Genomic DNA, 16,164 nt, shown 5'->3' with positions numbered 1-16,164 from the left:
TAAAGGAGAGCCTGTTCTTACCCATAACCGTGAGTGTCAGGAGTTTTCCAGCCCAAGGGAATATTCTTTTAAATTTAGATCCTGCCTGCTTCTAAGGAGTGTGTTTTTAGGCCCTCTTGAAGTGTTTTTGTATATGTTATTTAAGCTTCATAGTAACCCTATAGTAAGTACTATTATTACCTGTATTCTAAGGATAAAGAAATTGAGGTCCAGCACGACTGACTTCACTTTCACTTTTCACTTTCATGCATTGGAGAAGGAAATGGCAACCCACTCCAGTATTCTTGGCTGGAGAATCCCAGGGAGAGAGGAGCCTAGTGGGCTGCCATCTATGGGGTCGCGCAGAGTTGGACACGACTGAAGCGACTTAGCAGTAAGAAGTTTAAGTTAAAACTTGATGCCTAACAGCCCCATTATGGATAACTGGTTTAAATTTATTTACTGAGGCACAACAAAAATGTTCGATTCAGTATTTTGTTCTGATCACAAAGCACATGCAACATCTCTGGCATGCTCGGAATGAAAGTGAAGTGAGGAGGTGTTCACTTGGTTTATTGGAGCAAGAAGCTGTTTTAGTGGAGTGGTTATGCCCTCAATTTTGCTTGTATGAACTATGGCTGAGTGTAGAATAACTTAGACACAGCTCTTTCTTTTAAAGAAGAATTCCCTCTAGGAGGTTTTACGTTCCTATTGAGATGACCTGCATGTCAGGAAGGCCTTTTTTCTGTTGTAGTTCAGACGTGGGTCTGTCTTAGATTCTCTGCATTGTAACTTTTTATAAAACTGTTAGTTGTCTTAATTAACAATGCACATGGTAAAATTTTCTCTTTTTTTAAAAATTTTTATTTTTACTTTATTTTACTTTACAATACTGTATTGGTTTTGCCATACATTGACATGAATCCACCACGGGTGTACATGCGTTCCCAAACATGAACCCCCCTCCCACCTCCCTCCCCATAACAACTCTCTGGGTCATCCCCGTGCACCAGCCCCAAGCATGCTGTATCCTGCATCAGACATAGACTGGCGATTTGATTCTTACATGATAGTATACATGTTTCAGTGCCATTCTCCCAAATCATCCCACCCTGTCCCTCAATTTTCAAAATGAACATAAATGAAAACTCAGGCACCTTGCCTCCTGCTCCTGTCTGAGCAGCTGGCATCCTCATTAGAGAAGCATCTCCCTGGGAGGCAGGGCACAGTGTGGATTCCAGTCCTCCTTGTTCTGTTTTAAATCCAGAATGCTTTTTGGAGATATCTTTGTTACTTTGTTTCTATTTAGCTTAGTTCTTTCTCATGGATTTGTAGATCTTTGTACATTGAGAAAACTAACTTTCATCCTTTGTGTTACACATGCTTTTCCACTGTCTGGCCTTTCGACTTTATGAAGCCTTTCCTACTCTGAGATTTTTTTTTTAAGTCTTAAATATTTATTTCAGTGCGTTTTTGTTTCATTTTCTAATTTAACTCTTTGATCCAGGTAGTTTTCATTTTGGTGAAAGGAGTAGTAAGAATTTACCTTTATTTTTTCCAAGTTGTTATAACTGAATAATCACCAGATACTTAGAGCTACCTGGATCAGGGACAAAATTCCCAACTGTATTTGGGCCTACTCTGGGCTCCTCTTTTACTATTTGTGAACCAGCAGGAGAAGGGGACGACCGAGGATGAGATGGCTGGATGGCATCATGGACTCGATGGACGTGAGTCTGAGTGAACTCCGGGAGATGGTGATGGACAGGGAGGCCTGGCGTGCTGCGAATCATGGGGTCACAAAGAGTTGGCCATGACTGAGCGACTGAACTGAACTGAACTGAACTGAGTGTATCTTTTATTTAAACTTTCAAAAATAGTTTAATGTCAATTTCTCTTACCTCCTTGAATGTAAGCTAAGAGCAGAGGTATTTATGTCCTTCCCAGATATATCCTGAACTCCTAGAAAAGTTCCTAGCAGTAAATAAATATGTGGCTAAATGCAGGAGAACACTGCCTTATATAAACTTGCTTCACATATGTAAATCTCTCTGAATCCTTATAGCAACCTCATTAGGTGTGCAGAGCAGAGATGGCCAGCTTTGTTTTAAAGATTAATGTGCATGTATTCTGCAGGGTTTGTATAATGAGTGTTCACAGTATCTCTCCAACCCAACCCTAGTAGAAGCTCCTGGAGGACTGGGGCAGCATTAGAGCTATTTCCTTGTGTATGGTGATCCTACATGGCATGAACCTGGGACGAAGACCTGTTGCTCATTACACCTGTTCTCTCCTTGGGACCCTCTTAGGTTGGGCTGTTTCAGTGATTATTGCCCTAGGGCCTTGCTTGAGGGGCATCGGCTGAGGCCAGGACACATTTGCCTGACATATGACAGGTATGCTCTTTCTCAGTGTGCTACGTTTGCTGCCATCAGGAAATTCTAGGTGTATAAAAGCAGGACAGCAGTGGGCTCCTCTGCCATGATCCCTGCACATGCTAGTGTGTTTCAGGGACTAAACTGCCAGGCTGCAGAGTGCTTGTCCATTACCTGTTTTATAATAACTTGTCCTCGTGTGCTGTTTGATGGAACTTTATCACGTATGTTTTCTCAGCCAGTCCTCACAGCTGCACAGTGAGTTTTAAACTTTTCAGTGGCTGGTCACCTTGCAAAGGTGGGATGGTCCCTAGTTTTGGCTGAATATTGTGGATCAGTTGTGTCCCCTCTGAAACATATATTGAAGTCTTAACCCCTAGTACTTGTGATTGTGATCATTTTTGAAAATAGGCTCTTTGCAGACAAATGTGATTAGTTAATTTGAGGTTGCACTGAGTTAGGGTGGACCCTCATCTAGTGACTGGTGCTCTTATAAGAAGCAGAGAACAGAGACAGACACATACAGGCGAGAACCCATGTCAAGACAGAGGCAGAAGCTAATACAGCTGTCAAGAGCCATATGTATATTGTCTTAGTTTGGTAGCGATTCTGTAACAAAGTACCACAAACTGGGAGGTTTAAAGAAATCAGAATATTTTTTTTCACAGTTTTGAATGTCTAAAACTTAGGTGTCAGCAGTATTGGTTCCTTCTGGAGGCTCTTTCTGTCCTAAGCCTCTCTCCTACCCTTTGGTGGCTGCTGGCAGTCCTAGGTATTCCTTGGATTGTAGACACATCACTCCAATCTCCACTTCTGTCGTCAAATTTTTTTTCCCTGTGTAATCAAATTTTCCTCTTATAAGGATACCAGTTCATTGTGCTAGGGGCTCACCTTACTCCAGTATAACATTGTGTTAATTTAACTAATTAGATCGGCTAAGATTCTATTTCCAAATAAGGTTACATTCATAGTAGGGAGGTAGGATCTGAACATAGCTATGGGAGACACAGTTCAACCCACCAAGAGGGTTTCAAAAGTTATTACTAATTTAGTGACACTTCCTGGGTAGAGCAAGTAGCCTCAGGTTAGGTTTTGTTTTGGGGGCTGTGATGGAGTAAGGGTCCCCAGCCAGCACCAAAGGAGGGAGACCTCAGACTCTCTTGTCTGTTGGCCCAGATGTTGGGCAGGGAGGAAAGTGGAAGATCTCAAAAGCTATTAGCATCAAACAGCAAAAACAAACAAACAAAAAAAAACAAAAACAAAAAAAAAAACCCAGGGTCAAACTCTCTATTATCCAAAGTTATCAACAATATACTGTTAACTGCATTATGGTAAGCAACACCCCTGTATTTTGTCTCCGTTTGTTTGATTTTCTGTGCTATCTTATTTTATTGGAACCACTTAGTGAAGGAGCCAGGTTTGTTGCTAGGAATTAGCCCTGCTCACAAGGTTTGGACAGTTTATTCTTAGCCTTGAGGGACAAGGAATTTTTGACTCTGAGGTGGTAGCATGCTTCTCCATTTCAGAGGTGGGTCTCCTGAATCAGAATCTTTAGGTATATATAGAAAAGTTCCTCACGTAATTCTGCTGTGCAATGTAAAAGGAAAGAATGAAGGAGAAGCAACTGTGCCTCGTTCTGTTTCCTAGGAGGGACAGCCAGTGCGGCAGACAGCTTGGGGTTGTCAGAGTCTTGATTCTGCCTGCCAGACTTGAAGGGAGCCTGGTGTACAGACCAGGATGTCTGCTTCCTAAACTTAGAATTGTTGGACACACTTGGTCCTCAGGATGGCATTCAGAGCACCTCTTGTCCTGGAGAGAAGCTTGTATGGGAGGTGCCTCCAGAAGGGAAGTTGAGTCATGGTGCCATGGTCCCGAGGACACTGGCCTGGGCAGCACAGACCAGGAGCCAGGGACTGAGCTGAGTTCCACTCGTGGTGCTATGCTCTGGGGTCCTGAAAGGACCAGCGTGGGTCTCAGGAGAAGACCGAGAGCCTTTAGATAATCCTTCCTTTAAATAACCCTTAAAGGAAGCAAAACAGGACACATAGAATATAGTCCTATATATTCATTAATGCAATAAACTACAGCAGCACAAATAGGTCAAAAGTGAGAGACAGGTGTAGGGGAGAATTGGTTAATTAATATATTGAGTAATTTTTCAAAGGAGCAAAGGCATTTTCTTGGTATTTTTCTGTATTATACATTTGTCTTATAGTAATTTTCAAAAATTGCTTTGTAGAAAGCCACCTCCCCCATGTCTGGGACCAATGGAAACACTGTTTTTATTCCCTTGGCCTGATCTACCTGTGCACAGGCAGCAGTAGGCTTGGCAAGACTTGGAATTGGCAGATGGGCTGGTTTTTATAATTTTTATAATTACCAGCTGTAATTATCAGTTACCTAAAACCTATCTGAGCCTTAAGAATTAATGAGCCAAAAGAGAACTAGAAGATTCATGTCTGGGTTCTGGCTTTGCACTCCCTAGCTTGGTCATGTTGGGCAGCTTAGGCTGCCACAACAATGAACCACAGGTTAGGTGACTTAACATTTGTTAACATTTGTTCCTTGCAATTCTGGAGGTTGAAAGTCCCAGAGCACAGAGAAGGCAGATTCAGTTTTCCTAAGGCATCTCTTCTTGGCCCGTGGATACCACTGTCTTACTTCCCTACATCGCCTTTTTCTGCACACCTTCAGAGAGAGAGAGCAAGCTCTTGGGGGTCTCCTCCTCTCATAGGACACCAATCCCGTCAGATCAGTGCCTTACGCTGGTGACTTCATTCAACAGTAATTACTCCTCTAAAGGTAATATATTCAAATATAGTCTCACTATAGAAATTTGGGGGAATATAATTCAGGCTGTGCAATTATTGAAAGCAGAGTTGTAAACTAAAATGCATGGCACAAAGGTGAGATTCTGCTGCTGCTTTCTCTTGCAAGACTTGGCTCTGCTTCCAGTTGACAACACAGAGACTCAATTAGATGTGAAGTTCTTTGATGAGAAAAAAGAAGAGATTTGTATGTATATTTTTTAGAAATGAGCACAAATTCAGGGTTGTCCCTGTGGTAGTTACACTCTTGTCTTCTACCTCTTGCATGGAAAAGAAAGGGCTGAAGTTAAGTTCCTGTCTTGGGGACTTCTGACAAGTGTATCCTGAGAGCCTGTGTGCAGGGAAAAGAGGCCAGGGAACACCCTGGGTGGAACTCCCTGTCCTCTGCCCTTGTCCTCCCTGTGTCTCAGCACAGGGCTCCATGTCACCTCCAGGACAGGCCTGCTTTTTCCCCTCTGGAAAACTATTTTTAACCAGTCATGGTTAATTTTTTATTCTTTTTACAAAAGCAGTATATGTTCTTTTCAGAACAATGAAAACTTCCATTTTTGTCAGCAATAGGATCAGATTTAGTCAGAGTGTTGCCTAGTACCCTCCAATGATAACCTGGAGTAGGAAATAGCAACCCACTCCAGTATTCTTGCCTGAAAATTGCATGGACAGAGGAGCCTGGTAGACTATATAGTCCATGGGGTCGGAAAGAGTTGGACACAACTGAGCACACACACACTGCACTGTTAAAATGGCTAAAACAGCTGTGAACACCATAACCACTGGGGTTACAAGAACTCTTTTCAGAGAGGGCTGAGGATGTGACCTTCAAGGAACATGCTGGAATAATAACCAATGGTCCTGAAATCCTTCTTTCCTCTAGGAGGATGAATTTCATTAACACAAAACATTTGTTTTGCTGATGAATTAAATGGAGCTAGATTGCTTGTCTCTAAGGGGGTGTTTTACACTCTTGGAAAAACATTGGTTTGAAGGGGCAGCAGATTACAAGTTTTCTTGGGGCAGACACACATCCAGTTCTCACCCTGACCCTGACTAATAGCATTACTTTAATAGCTCATTTAGCTTTATTAAATCAATACGAGCCTCTTCTATTTAAAAAATTCAAATAAGACAAAATAAACTGATACCATACTACCCAGAAATGACTAACACTATTAACTTTAAGGCATTTTGTTTGGAAATAACTTCTACTTAAAGATAAGTTACAAAATTAAAAAGGCACCTCATACAGAGTCTCCTATTCTTAATCTTTTAACTCATATTACCACTCCCATTTATCATTCTATGGGTATGCATGTGAATACACACACACATAAATACATACATATATACTTTTTTCTCTTAACTAGAACTTAAGAAAAAGTTAGAAACTAACTTGCATATATCATTACCCTTTATCCCTAAATTCTTCAGTACTTTATTTCCTAAGAGTAGAGATATTCTCTTACTTAACCATAGTACCAGTTATCAACATCAGTAAATGTGACATGGATAGCACCTATATTTCAATTTAGTCAATAGATCACAAAATGTCTCCTTCTGGTTTAAGATCCAGTCTAGGGGTAGTTACTACATTTTTCCCTTGTCTCTTTAGCACCCTTAATCTGGAAAGCTCCTCAATATTTTTTTTTCTTTTGAGACATTCATTGTTGTTGTTTAGTCATGTCCAGCTCTTTGTGACCCTATGGACTGTAGAGAAGCCCCATTCTCCAGGGTCCTCTGTCCATGGAATTCTCCAGGCAAGAATACTGGAATGGGTTGTATTCTCCAGGGGCTCTTCCCAACCCAAGGATCAAACCCGGGTCACCTTCATCACAAGCGGGTTCTTTACTGCAGAGCCACCAGGGAAGCCCAAGACATTCATGCTTTGTGATAATATTGTTTTCCCCTGTCACAATACATTTCATTTTGGGTTTGTCTTTATGATTATATCAAGGTTCTACAGTCTCAGCCAGAGTGCTGCATAGGTGATGATGTGTACTTCCTCAAGGTACCACAGCTGGAGGCACATACAGCTATCTATCCCCATGTTCACTGGCTTTGCTTACCCCATCAAGTATAATTGCTAGTTTTTTTTTTCTTTTTTCCTCCTGGCACCTAATAAGCAATCTGTAAGGAAACATTATGGGCCTGGGCAAATATCTTGCTCCCTGTCAACATTATCTTGCCAGAACAGGCATCCATTGGTGTTTCTAGCTTGAACCATTCTTTATTAGGATAATTCTAAAAGTGATGCTGTGCTACCTGCAGCACCCTCCACATTAGCGTTCTATTATAAGCAACAGCCCTCATTTCCTCCCCCTGCCATTTGTTTATCTGTTTTTCAATGGTTTTAAATTGATTACTGTATTTAATTATATTCATGCTCAAACTGACTAACACTTGGTAGTGGGAGCCCCTTCAAGGTAGCTTCTGTGTCCTGTGAGGTACCCCAGCATTTTCTTTTTTTGAGTACTTCCTAGTTTTCAGAGGGATTCCCTGGTAGCTCAGCTGGTAAAGAATTAGTCTGCAATGCAGGAGTTCAGTTCAGTACAGTTACTCAGTCGTGTCCGACTTTTTGCGACCCCATGAATCGCAACATGCCAGGCCTCCCTGTCCATCACCAACTCCTGGAGTTCACTCAGATTCACATCCATCGAGTCAATGATGCCATCCAGCCATCTCATCCTCTGTCGTCCCCTTCTCCTCCTGCCCCCAATCCCTCCCAGCATCAGAGTCTTTCCCAATCAGTCAACTCTTCGCATGAGGTGGCCAAGCTGGAGCTTCAGCTTTAGCATCATTCCCTCCAAAGAAATCCCAGGGCTGATCTCCTTCAGAATGGACTGGTTGGATCTCCTTGCAGTCCAAGGGACTCTCAAGAGTCTTCTCCAACACCACAGTTCAAAAGCATCTATTCTTCAGCACTCAGCCTTCTTCACAGTCCAACTCTCACATCCATACATGAACACAGGAAAAACCATAGCCTTGACTAGATGGACCTTTGTTGGCAAAGTAATGTCTCTGCTTTTGAATATACTATCTACGTTGGTTATAACTTTTCTTCCAAGGAGTAAGCATCTTTTAATTTCATGGCTGCAGCCACCATCTGCAGTGATTTTGGAGCCCCCCCCCCCAAAAAAAAAAAAGTCTGACACTGTTTCCACTGTTTCCCATCTATTTCCCATGAAGTGATGAGACCAGATGCCATGATCTTAGTTTTCTGAATGTTGAGCTTTAAGCCAACTTTTTCACTTTCCACTTTCACTTTCATCAAGAGGCTTTTAGTTCCTCTTCATTTTCTGCCATAAGGGTGGTGTCTTTTGCATATCAGAGGTTATTGATATTTTTCCTGGCAATCTTGATTCCAGCTTGTGTTTCTTCCAGTCCAGCATTTCTCATGATGTACTCTGCATATAAGTTAAATAAGCAGGGTGACAATATACAGCCTTGACGTACTGCTTTTCCTATTTGGAACCAGTTTGTTGTTCTATGTTCAGTTCTAACTGTTGCTTCCTGACCTGCATACAGATTTCTCAGGAGGCAGGTCAGGTGGTCTGGTGTTCCCATCTCTCTCAGAATTTTCCACAGTTTATTGTGATCCACACAGTCAAAGGCTTTGGCATAGTCAATAAAGCAGAAACAGATGTTTTTCTGGAACTCTCTTGCTTTTTCGATGATCCAGTGGATGTTGGCAATTTGATCTCTGGTTCCTCTGCCTTTTCTAAAACCAGCTTGAGCATCGGGAAATTCACAGTTCACATTTTGCTGAAGCCTGGCTTGGAGAATTTTGAACATTACTTTACTAGCGTGTGAGATGAGTGCAATTGTGCAGTAGTTTGAGCATTCTTTGGCATTGCCTTTCTTTGGGATTGGAATGAAAACTGACCTTTTCCAGTCCTGTGGCCACTGCTGAGTTTTCCAAATTTGCTGGCATATTGAGTGCAGCACTTTCACAGCATCATCTTCCAGGATTTGAAATAGCTCAACTGGAATTCCATCACCTCCACTAGCTTTGTTTGTAGTGATGCTTTCTAAGGCCCACTTGACTTCACATTCCAAGATGTCTGGCTCTAGATGAGTGATCACACCATCGTGATTATCTGGGTCATGAAGATCTTTTTTGTACAGTTCTTCTGTGTATTCTTGCCACCTCTTCTTAATATCTTCTGCTTCTGTTAGGTCCATACCATTTCTGTCCTTTATCGAGCCCATCTTTGCATGAAATATTCCCTAGGTATCTCTAATTTTCTTGAAGAGATCTCTAGTCTTTCCCATTCTGTTCTTTTCCTCTATTTCTTTGCATTGATCGCTGAAGAAGGCTTTCTTATCTCTTCTTGCTATTCTTTGGAACTCTGCATTCAGATGCTTATATCTTTCCTTTTCTCCGTTGCTTTTCGCCTCTTTTCTTTTCACAGCTATATGTAAGGCCTCCCCAGACAGCCATTTTGCTTTTTTGCATTTCTTTTCCATGGGGATGGTCTTGATCCCTGTCTCCTGCACACTGTCACGAATCTCATTCCATAGTTCATCAGGCACTCTATCTATCAGATCTAGGCCCTTATATCTATTTCTCACTTCCACTGTATAATCGTAAGGGATTTGATTTAGGTCATACCTGGATGGTATAGCGGTTTTCCCTACTTTCTTCAATTTAAGTCTAAATTTGGTAATAAAGAGTTCATGATCTGATCCAGTCTTGTTTTTGTTGACTGTCTAGAGCTTCTCCATCTTTGGCTGCAAAGAATATAATCAAGCAGGAGACCCCCATTCAATTCCTGGTTCAGGAAGATCCACTGGAGAAGGGAATGGCTACCCACTCCAGTATTCTGACCTAGAGAATTCCATGGACTGTCTAGTACATGTGGTCAGAAAAAGTCGGACACGACTCAGATACTTTCACTTTCACTTTTAGTCTTCAGAAATGAAATGCTCAGGCTCATCTTGTTCTTTTGCTGCTCCAGCTCTGGACTCTGTAATTTCTCCAAGGAGACCTGATACTTTTTAGTGTGGTGTGATATTGAAGGGTACTTGGTATGCTCACTGATACCGTAGTGTCTTTGCTTCGGGCCTTTTCAATGGACAGAGCTAGGAAACGTATGCACATGTACACAGATACACGAACATGCATGTAGAAATCATGAGGGCATACCTGTACCTCCAATCCCAGGATACCTCTGTGAATTCTTTTTCTAACTTCCTCCTTTCCTTATTTGTGTGCCCTTTCTTCAACAGTGGAATCCTGACTTCTGGCAAATGAACACATTTAATTATTCCCATAATATTACCTTAAATAATTTATTCTTAAGTAGATTATACTTATCAAGGCTACTTAAATTAATTCAGGATCATCCCTCCCTGCCCACACTATTAACTTTTGATGAACATCCTTATAGATCTCCCTGCATACACCTTTAGATAGAAAGACAGTTTTATTAAATAGTAATCACACTCTACATACTCTTCTGTAACCTGGCTTTTCCCCAACCAATGAAAATATCATTAACATCATTCCATATCATACAGCATCTTTTTTTTCCACAAAATGAGATCCACAGAATATTTTTTAATGATTACACAATAAGACTGTACCATAATTCCTGTTATTGGACTTTGATTTAAAAGATGTCCAATTTTTCACATAGTAGTGTAAAACAATGAAAATGTATCTTTTATCCACTTGGCATCAACATATTTGTAACTAAATTTTAATTGTTTCAGTAGGATAGAAGTGGAATTACTGGTCAAAGGGTATATATTTTTTTATGCTTTTCTGGATGGCTGTTGGCTCTGTTCCAGTTTTTGAGTGCTGATTTTTTTAGACACATGTGGGCCTGGCTTCAAGATTCTAGTTTTGAGGATCTGAAGTGTTACCAGGATTTGTAGTTTTTAAAGGCTTCTTAAGAGATTTTGATGTGCATCCAATTTGATAGGTGAAAGTGGTATTTCATTAATTTAATAATAATTTTCTTCTGAAATTGTTTCAGACACTCAGATTTGGGAGAAGTAGCATCAGGAATAAAAGCTTCTGAGAGACGAACAGCTGTGGCCATTGCAGGTAAAGTTGGGTTTGGGCCCACCTTGGAGCAAATCCATTTCTTCTGTCCCACTGGGATTCTGGATTCCAGCACCATACTGGGCAGGATCATGGACCTCAAAAGTAAATAAGCATAAGGTTTTTTATTTTTCCTTTTACAAGAAGATCCATTTAAGGGTCTTTTAAGTTTCCCTCATATATTCAAAATAGGGTTCACTTTTGAAAAGGTATTTGCCACAGTTTTACCAGGAACACTGGTAAATCACTCCAATTTGAGCACATTGTTATTCCCACATCCTGAGCTGTGTTGAGGGTGACTGTCTAGTTTCTAAACCGGGCACACATGAGAATGAACAGTGTGTTTTGTTGGGACAAGAGGAATAGATTGCGACTGTCCTAGTAGACTGGAGCTTATAATCTTTCTGAATATGGTCCATATTCGCTGGTTTTCATTTCTCTGGGAATTTGGGGTATGGGGTGGGGCTGTAGCTGCCCCTCATGACTTCAACCAAAGTCTAGACATCTTAGCTTCTTTTAATAACTTCATTTTGGATCTGAAAGTAAAGTGAAAGTGTTAGTCGCTCAGTCATGTCTGATTTTTTGCTACTGCATGGACTGTAGCCTGCCAGGCTCCTCTGTCCATGGAATTCTCCAGGCAAGAATATTGGAGTGGGTAGCCATTCCCTTTTCCAAGAGATTTCCCCAACCCAGGGAAGCCCCCATTTTGGACCTATCTTTTATTAATTTGGTGCTTCTCAAAATGAATGTGTCCTATTGGATATTAATAGTGTTATGCAAAAATCACCCTAGAAAAATATGCAAATAAGTTTGGGTTAATCACATTTTATTTTATCCATTCAAACAAATATTTGTTGACTATTTACCATGTGTTGGCTTTGTTGTAGGGATTGTGAATATAAGAAACAATAGTGAATGCAATAACTAAAAATCCTAGTCTTTTTGGAACTTAAGTTCTAGAAGGTAGGCACTGTGGGAATTCATGGTCAGTTGGTCAAGGCTAAGCAAAGTTGAGATCAAGCAATAATTGCTCAAAGCCCTTCAGTTTCTCAAGACCTTGAATTGTACTATTCAATACATTAGCCACTAGGCACACATTTAAAATTAAATAAAATTAAAAATTCAGTTCCTCATTCACACTAGCCATATGTCAAGTGCTCAGTAGCCATACAGCTAGTGACTGCATGTTTAACAGGGTAGATATAGAACAAGGCAGTCTATTGGCAGGCAGTGCTGTAGAAAATCAGGAAGGAAAATTTCAGGGTGGGCTGGCCTTACTGGCTTATTGTGAGCTAGGTTGCCCTATTTAGTTTTTTACAACAGCCTTATAAGATAGTCATTATCAGTTCTTTGTTTCATTTGAGGAAACTGAGGCTCAGAGATGTTCTGACCCTTCTCCAAAATTCTTCCTTCCCACTGAATAAAGCTTTTATAATTATTAAAAAAAAATTTCTTCCTGAGGAATATGAATTCCTCTTAAGCATATTTTTAAGACCTAAAGCAAGCTTTTTAACCTATAAGATTTAAAAAAAGTTATATTGAAGTATAATATAAATATGGAAAAGTGCCCATATTGTAAGTGCATAGCTTGATAAAGTTTCACAAAGACTGACCTATGTTAGCCAGCATCCAGGAGAAGAAGCTAAACAAAAACATTACCTAAGAAGTCCACCTTCTAATCACTTCCTACGCTGACTTTGCCAGACATAACCGCTCTCTAGACTTCTAAAAGCTTAGATTAGTTTTGCCTGATTTGTGCTTCATATAATTATCCTATAGAATATATTTGGTTTTGCTTTATCTCAAGTCTGAGGACTCTAATTACTTCATAACTTTTTCTTTAAAAAAAAAAAAATCTAAATCATTGAAGAGAATTCTGGAAGATGGCACAGCAAGATGCGCCAGGAATATCTCTCCTCACCTGGACAGCAGTTGCACTGGCAGAATCTGTCTGATGTAATTACTCTGGAACTCTGCAGTCTGATGGAGGCTCCCAACTTCCAGGGGGAGAATTAGAGGGTAAACTGCAGTTAATTGTGGTCTGTTTTCAGCTCTTAATATAGTAGCAGCTACCCATCTCCACCCACAGCCAAGTGGCAGGCAACTGTGTACATGGTCTTGGAGTAACTTGACACAGCATGTGGGATCCAGGGTGAGCAAAAAAACCCCGTCCTCTAAATATCCAGTATCAGTATCTGTGCTCTAATTGTGGATTGCTGTTTCTGATCACAGAACTGAAGGCAAAGAGGGGGGCAGCAATTGTCAGAACTCCAAACATTGTTGCAAGCCCCTCCCCCTCCAGCTGAAGGGCCTTAGAGGGGGAATCAAAAGATCAACACCTTCCTATCTATCATTATTTGCTTATTTCTATTCTGTAAGCCACACATTAAAGAATAGAACATTCAAAAACAACTGCATATATATGAAAAATTAGAAAATAACTGTGCATTCCCAGGAAAATGCTCAAAAAAAGATCAGAGAAGACTTTAAGTTTACATCTTAAGCTGAATCTCAGCACAGCAACAGCCAACAGCAATCAAAAACAAACAATAAAAAAATAACAGTAGCAAACCCTGAGTAAGGGGAAATAATCTGATTTCCATAGTTAGCACATTATTAGATTCAAAGGTGTTCAACAAAAACATCACAAAGCATAGAAAGAAACAGGAATATGTGGTCCATTCAAAAGGAAAAATATATCAACAAAATCTGTCCCTCAAAAGACTTTGTGGCAGATATATTAGATAGACTTTAAAACAACAATCCTAAAGATGCTAGAAGAACTAAAGGAGGATATGGAGAAAGTCAAGAGAATGGTGAGTGAACAAAAGGTGAATATCAATAAAGAAATAGAAAGCCTAAAAATAAGCCAAAACAAATTCTAGAGCTGAAGAGTACAACAACGGAAATGAAAAATTCACTAGCAGGATTCAAAGGCAGACTTGGCAGGAGGAAGAATGAATTAGTGAACTTGAAGATCAGACTGTGGAAATTATCAAAGCTGAGAAACAGAAAGAGGAAATATTGAAGAAAAGCAGACAGAGCCTGTTGGACACCATCAAAAGGACCAAGATACTCATTGTAGGAGACCCAGAAGGAGAAGAGAAAGAAGCAGAGAGAATATTTGAAGAAATATGGCTGAAACTTCCTGAATCTAAAGAAAGATGTGTATGTAATCATCCAAAAAGCTCAATGAATTCCAAGTAAAATTAATTTGGAGAGACCTACACCAAGACACATAATACAAAGAAAAAGAAGAAATCTTGAAAGCAGCAAGTGATAAGTCACTATAAGTGATTTTCAAAGAGATTATCTGCAGATTTCTCATTAGAAACTTGGGAGGCCAGAAGATATAGTCAAAGTGTTTAAAAAACTGTCAACCAGGATTAATATATCCAGCAAAACTGTGCTTCAGAAATGAGAGAGAAATCAAGACATTCCCAGATGAACAAAAGCTGAGGGAGTTTGTGACCACTAGTTATCCCTAGAAGAAGTGCTTAAGGGAGTGCTGCAAAGAGAAAGGACATTAGACAGTAACCTTATGCTGTATGAGAGATAAAGATCTCAGTAAGGTAGATACATGGGCAATTATATAGCTAATATTATTGTAACAGTTGTTTGTAACTGCACTTTTTGTTTCCTATGGGATGTAAGAGACCAATATATTTAAATTAAAAATTAATGTAATAGCTAGCATTACTGTAACATTGATTTGTAATTCCAAATCTTATTCTGTGTGCGACTGAACTGAACTGAATTTAGGAGACTAATACATTTGAAGAGGTATTAGTTTATGTTTAGGGGCACACATTATATAAAGATGTAATTTTGTGATATCAAAAAACAAAAGGGGTTTTTGGCTTTACAGCATGTAAACAATTTTAGAGTATATGTTGTTGACATTAAACTAGTGTAAATTCAAATTAGAATGTTATAAATTTAGGAGACTAAATGTAATCCCCATGGCAACCACAAAGGAAATTGTTATAGAATATACACAAAAGGGAATCAAGAAGGAATTTAAACATTTCACTACCAAAAAATAAATAGACACAAAAGAAGAAAGGAATGCAGGAAATGAGGGACAAAAATATATAGCACAATGACAGAAATAAGTGCCTCCTTATCAGTAATTACTTTAAATGTAATTGGATTAAACTCTCCCATCAAAAAACAGAGATTGGCAGAATTGATAAAAACACATGACTCAATTATATGCTGTTTATAAGAGTCTCACTTTTGAGATCCAAAGACAACTTGTAAAAGTAAAAAGATGGAGAAAGATATTATGTGCAAATAATTATCAAAAGAGAACTGCAGTGGCTATAATAATTTCAGATGAAATAGGCTTTAAGTAAAAAGCAACTACAAGAGACAGAGAAGGACATTACATGTTAACAAACATTTCAATACAGCAAGAAGATATAATACTTATAAGCATTTTTATAATGTCAGACCATCAAAATATAAAAAGCAAACCTGAGAGAACTGAAGGAGAAAATAGATGGTTCTACAGTAATAGTTGTGGATTCCAATACTCCACTCAAAATAATGGATAGAACAGCCAGACAGAAGATAAGTGAGGAAATAGAGGCCTTCAACAACACAATAAACCTACTAGATCTAAGAGACATATGCAGAACATCCCCCTCCCCCGGCCAGCAACAACAGCAGCATACACGTTCTTCTCAACTGGACATAGGATATTTTCCTGGGTAGACCATATATAGGGCCACAAAGTAAGTGTCAGTGGTTTCTAAAAGATAGATATCATACAAAATATCTTCTTTGACTGTAGTGAGATAAAGTTAGAAATCAATAACAATCTGGAGAATTCACAAAATTTTGGAGACCTAACAATGTCCTTTCAAACAACCAATGGATCAAAGACAAAATCTCAAAGAAATTTAAAAAATAGTTAAGACATGAATGAAAA

The 16,164-nt window shown here is 39.6% G+C and overlaps 1 protein-coding gene and 1 long non-coding RNA gene across 7 annotated transcripts in view; one reads left to right on the top strand and one right to left on the bottom strand.

Moving 5' to 3' along the window:
- Positions 1 to 16,164, top strand: part of URGCP (upregulator of cell proliferation) — a 120,201-nt gene that overhangs the window by 92,384 nt on the left and 11,653 nt on the right. For 3 of the 6 annotated variants that reach the window (XM_042235741.1, XM_042235742.1, XM_015102191.3), the window contains one exon: positions 11,161 to 11,231. Coding sequence is in view for 2 of the 6 variants with exons in the window: in XM_015102191.3 (XP_014957677.1) it covers positions 11,161 to 11,231 (71 nt within the window). In the remaining 4 variants the exon portion in view is untranslated. Of the gene's footprint in view, positions 1 to 1,656; positions 1,710 to 2,288; positions 2,376 to 11,160; positions 11,232 to 11,266; positions 13,248 to 13,273; positions 13,381 to 16,164 lie in introns of those variants that run through there. The other 3 variants (XM_060402716.1, XM_042235745.2, XM_042235747.2) reach the window with 3 other exon arrangements.
- Positions 821 to 16,164, bottom strand: part of LOC105603320 (uncharacterized) — a 32,085-nt gene continuing 16,741 nt past the window's right edge. Inside the window, exon 3 of the long non-coding RNA XR_001022367.5 lies at positions 821 to 11,326. This is a non-coding gene — a long non-coding RNA (uncharacterized LOC105603320). The remainder of the gene's footprint in view (positions 11,327 to 16,164) is intronic.

The sequence above is a fragment of the Ovis aries genome, chromosome 19, assembly GCF_016772045.2.
Source record: "Ovis aries strain OAR_USU_Benz2616 breed Rambouillet chromosome 19, ARS-UI_Ramb_v3.0, whole genome shotgun sequence".
In the NCBI taxonomy this organism is placed as follows: Eukaryota; Metazoa; Chordata; class Mammalia; order Artiodactyla; family Bovidae; genus Ovis; species Ovis aries.
Note: the sequence above shows the minus strand (reverse complement) of the source record. Positions and strands in the feature narration are given on the sequence as shown.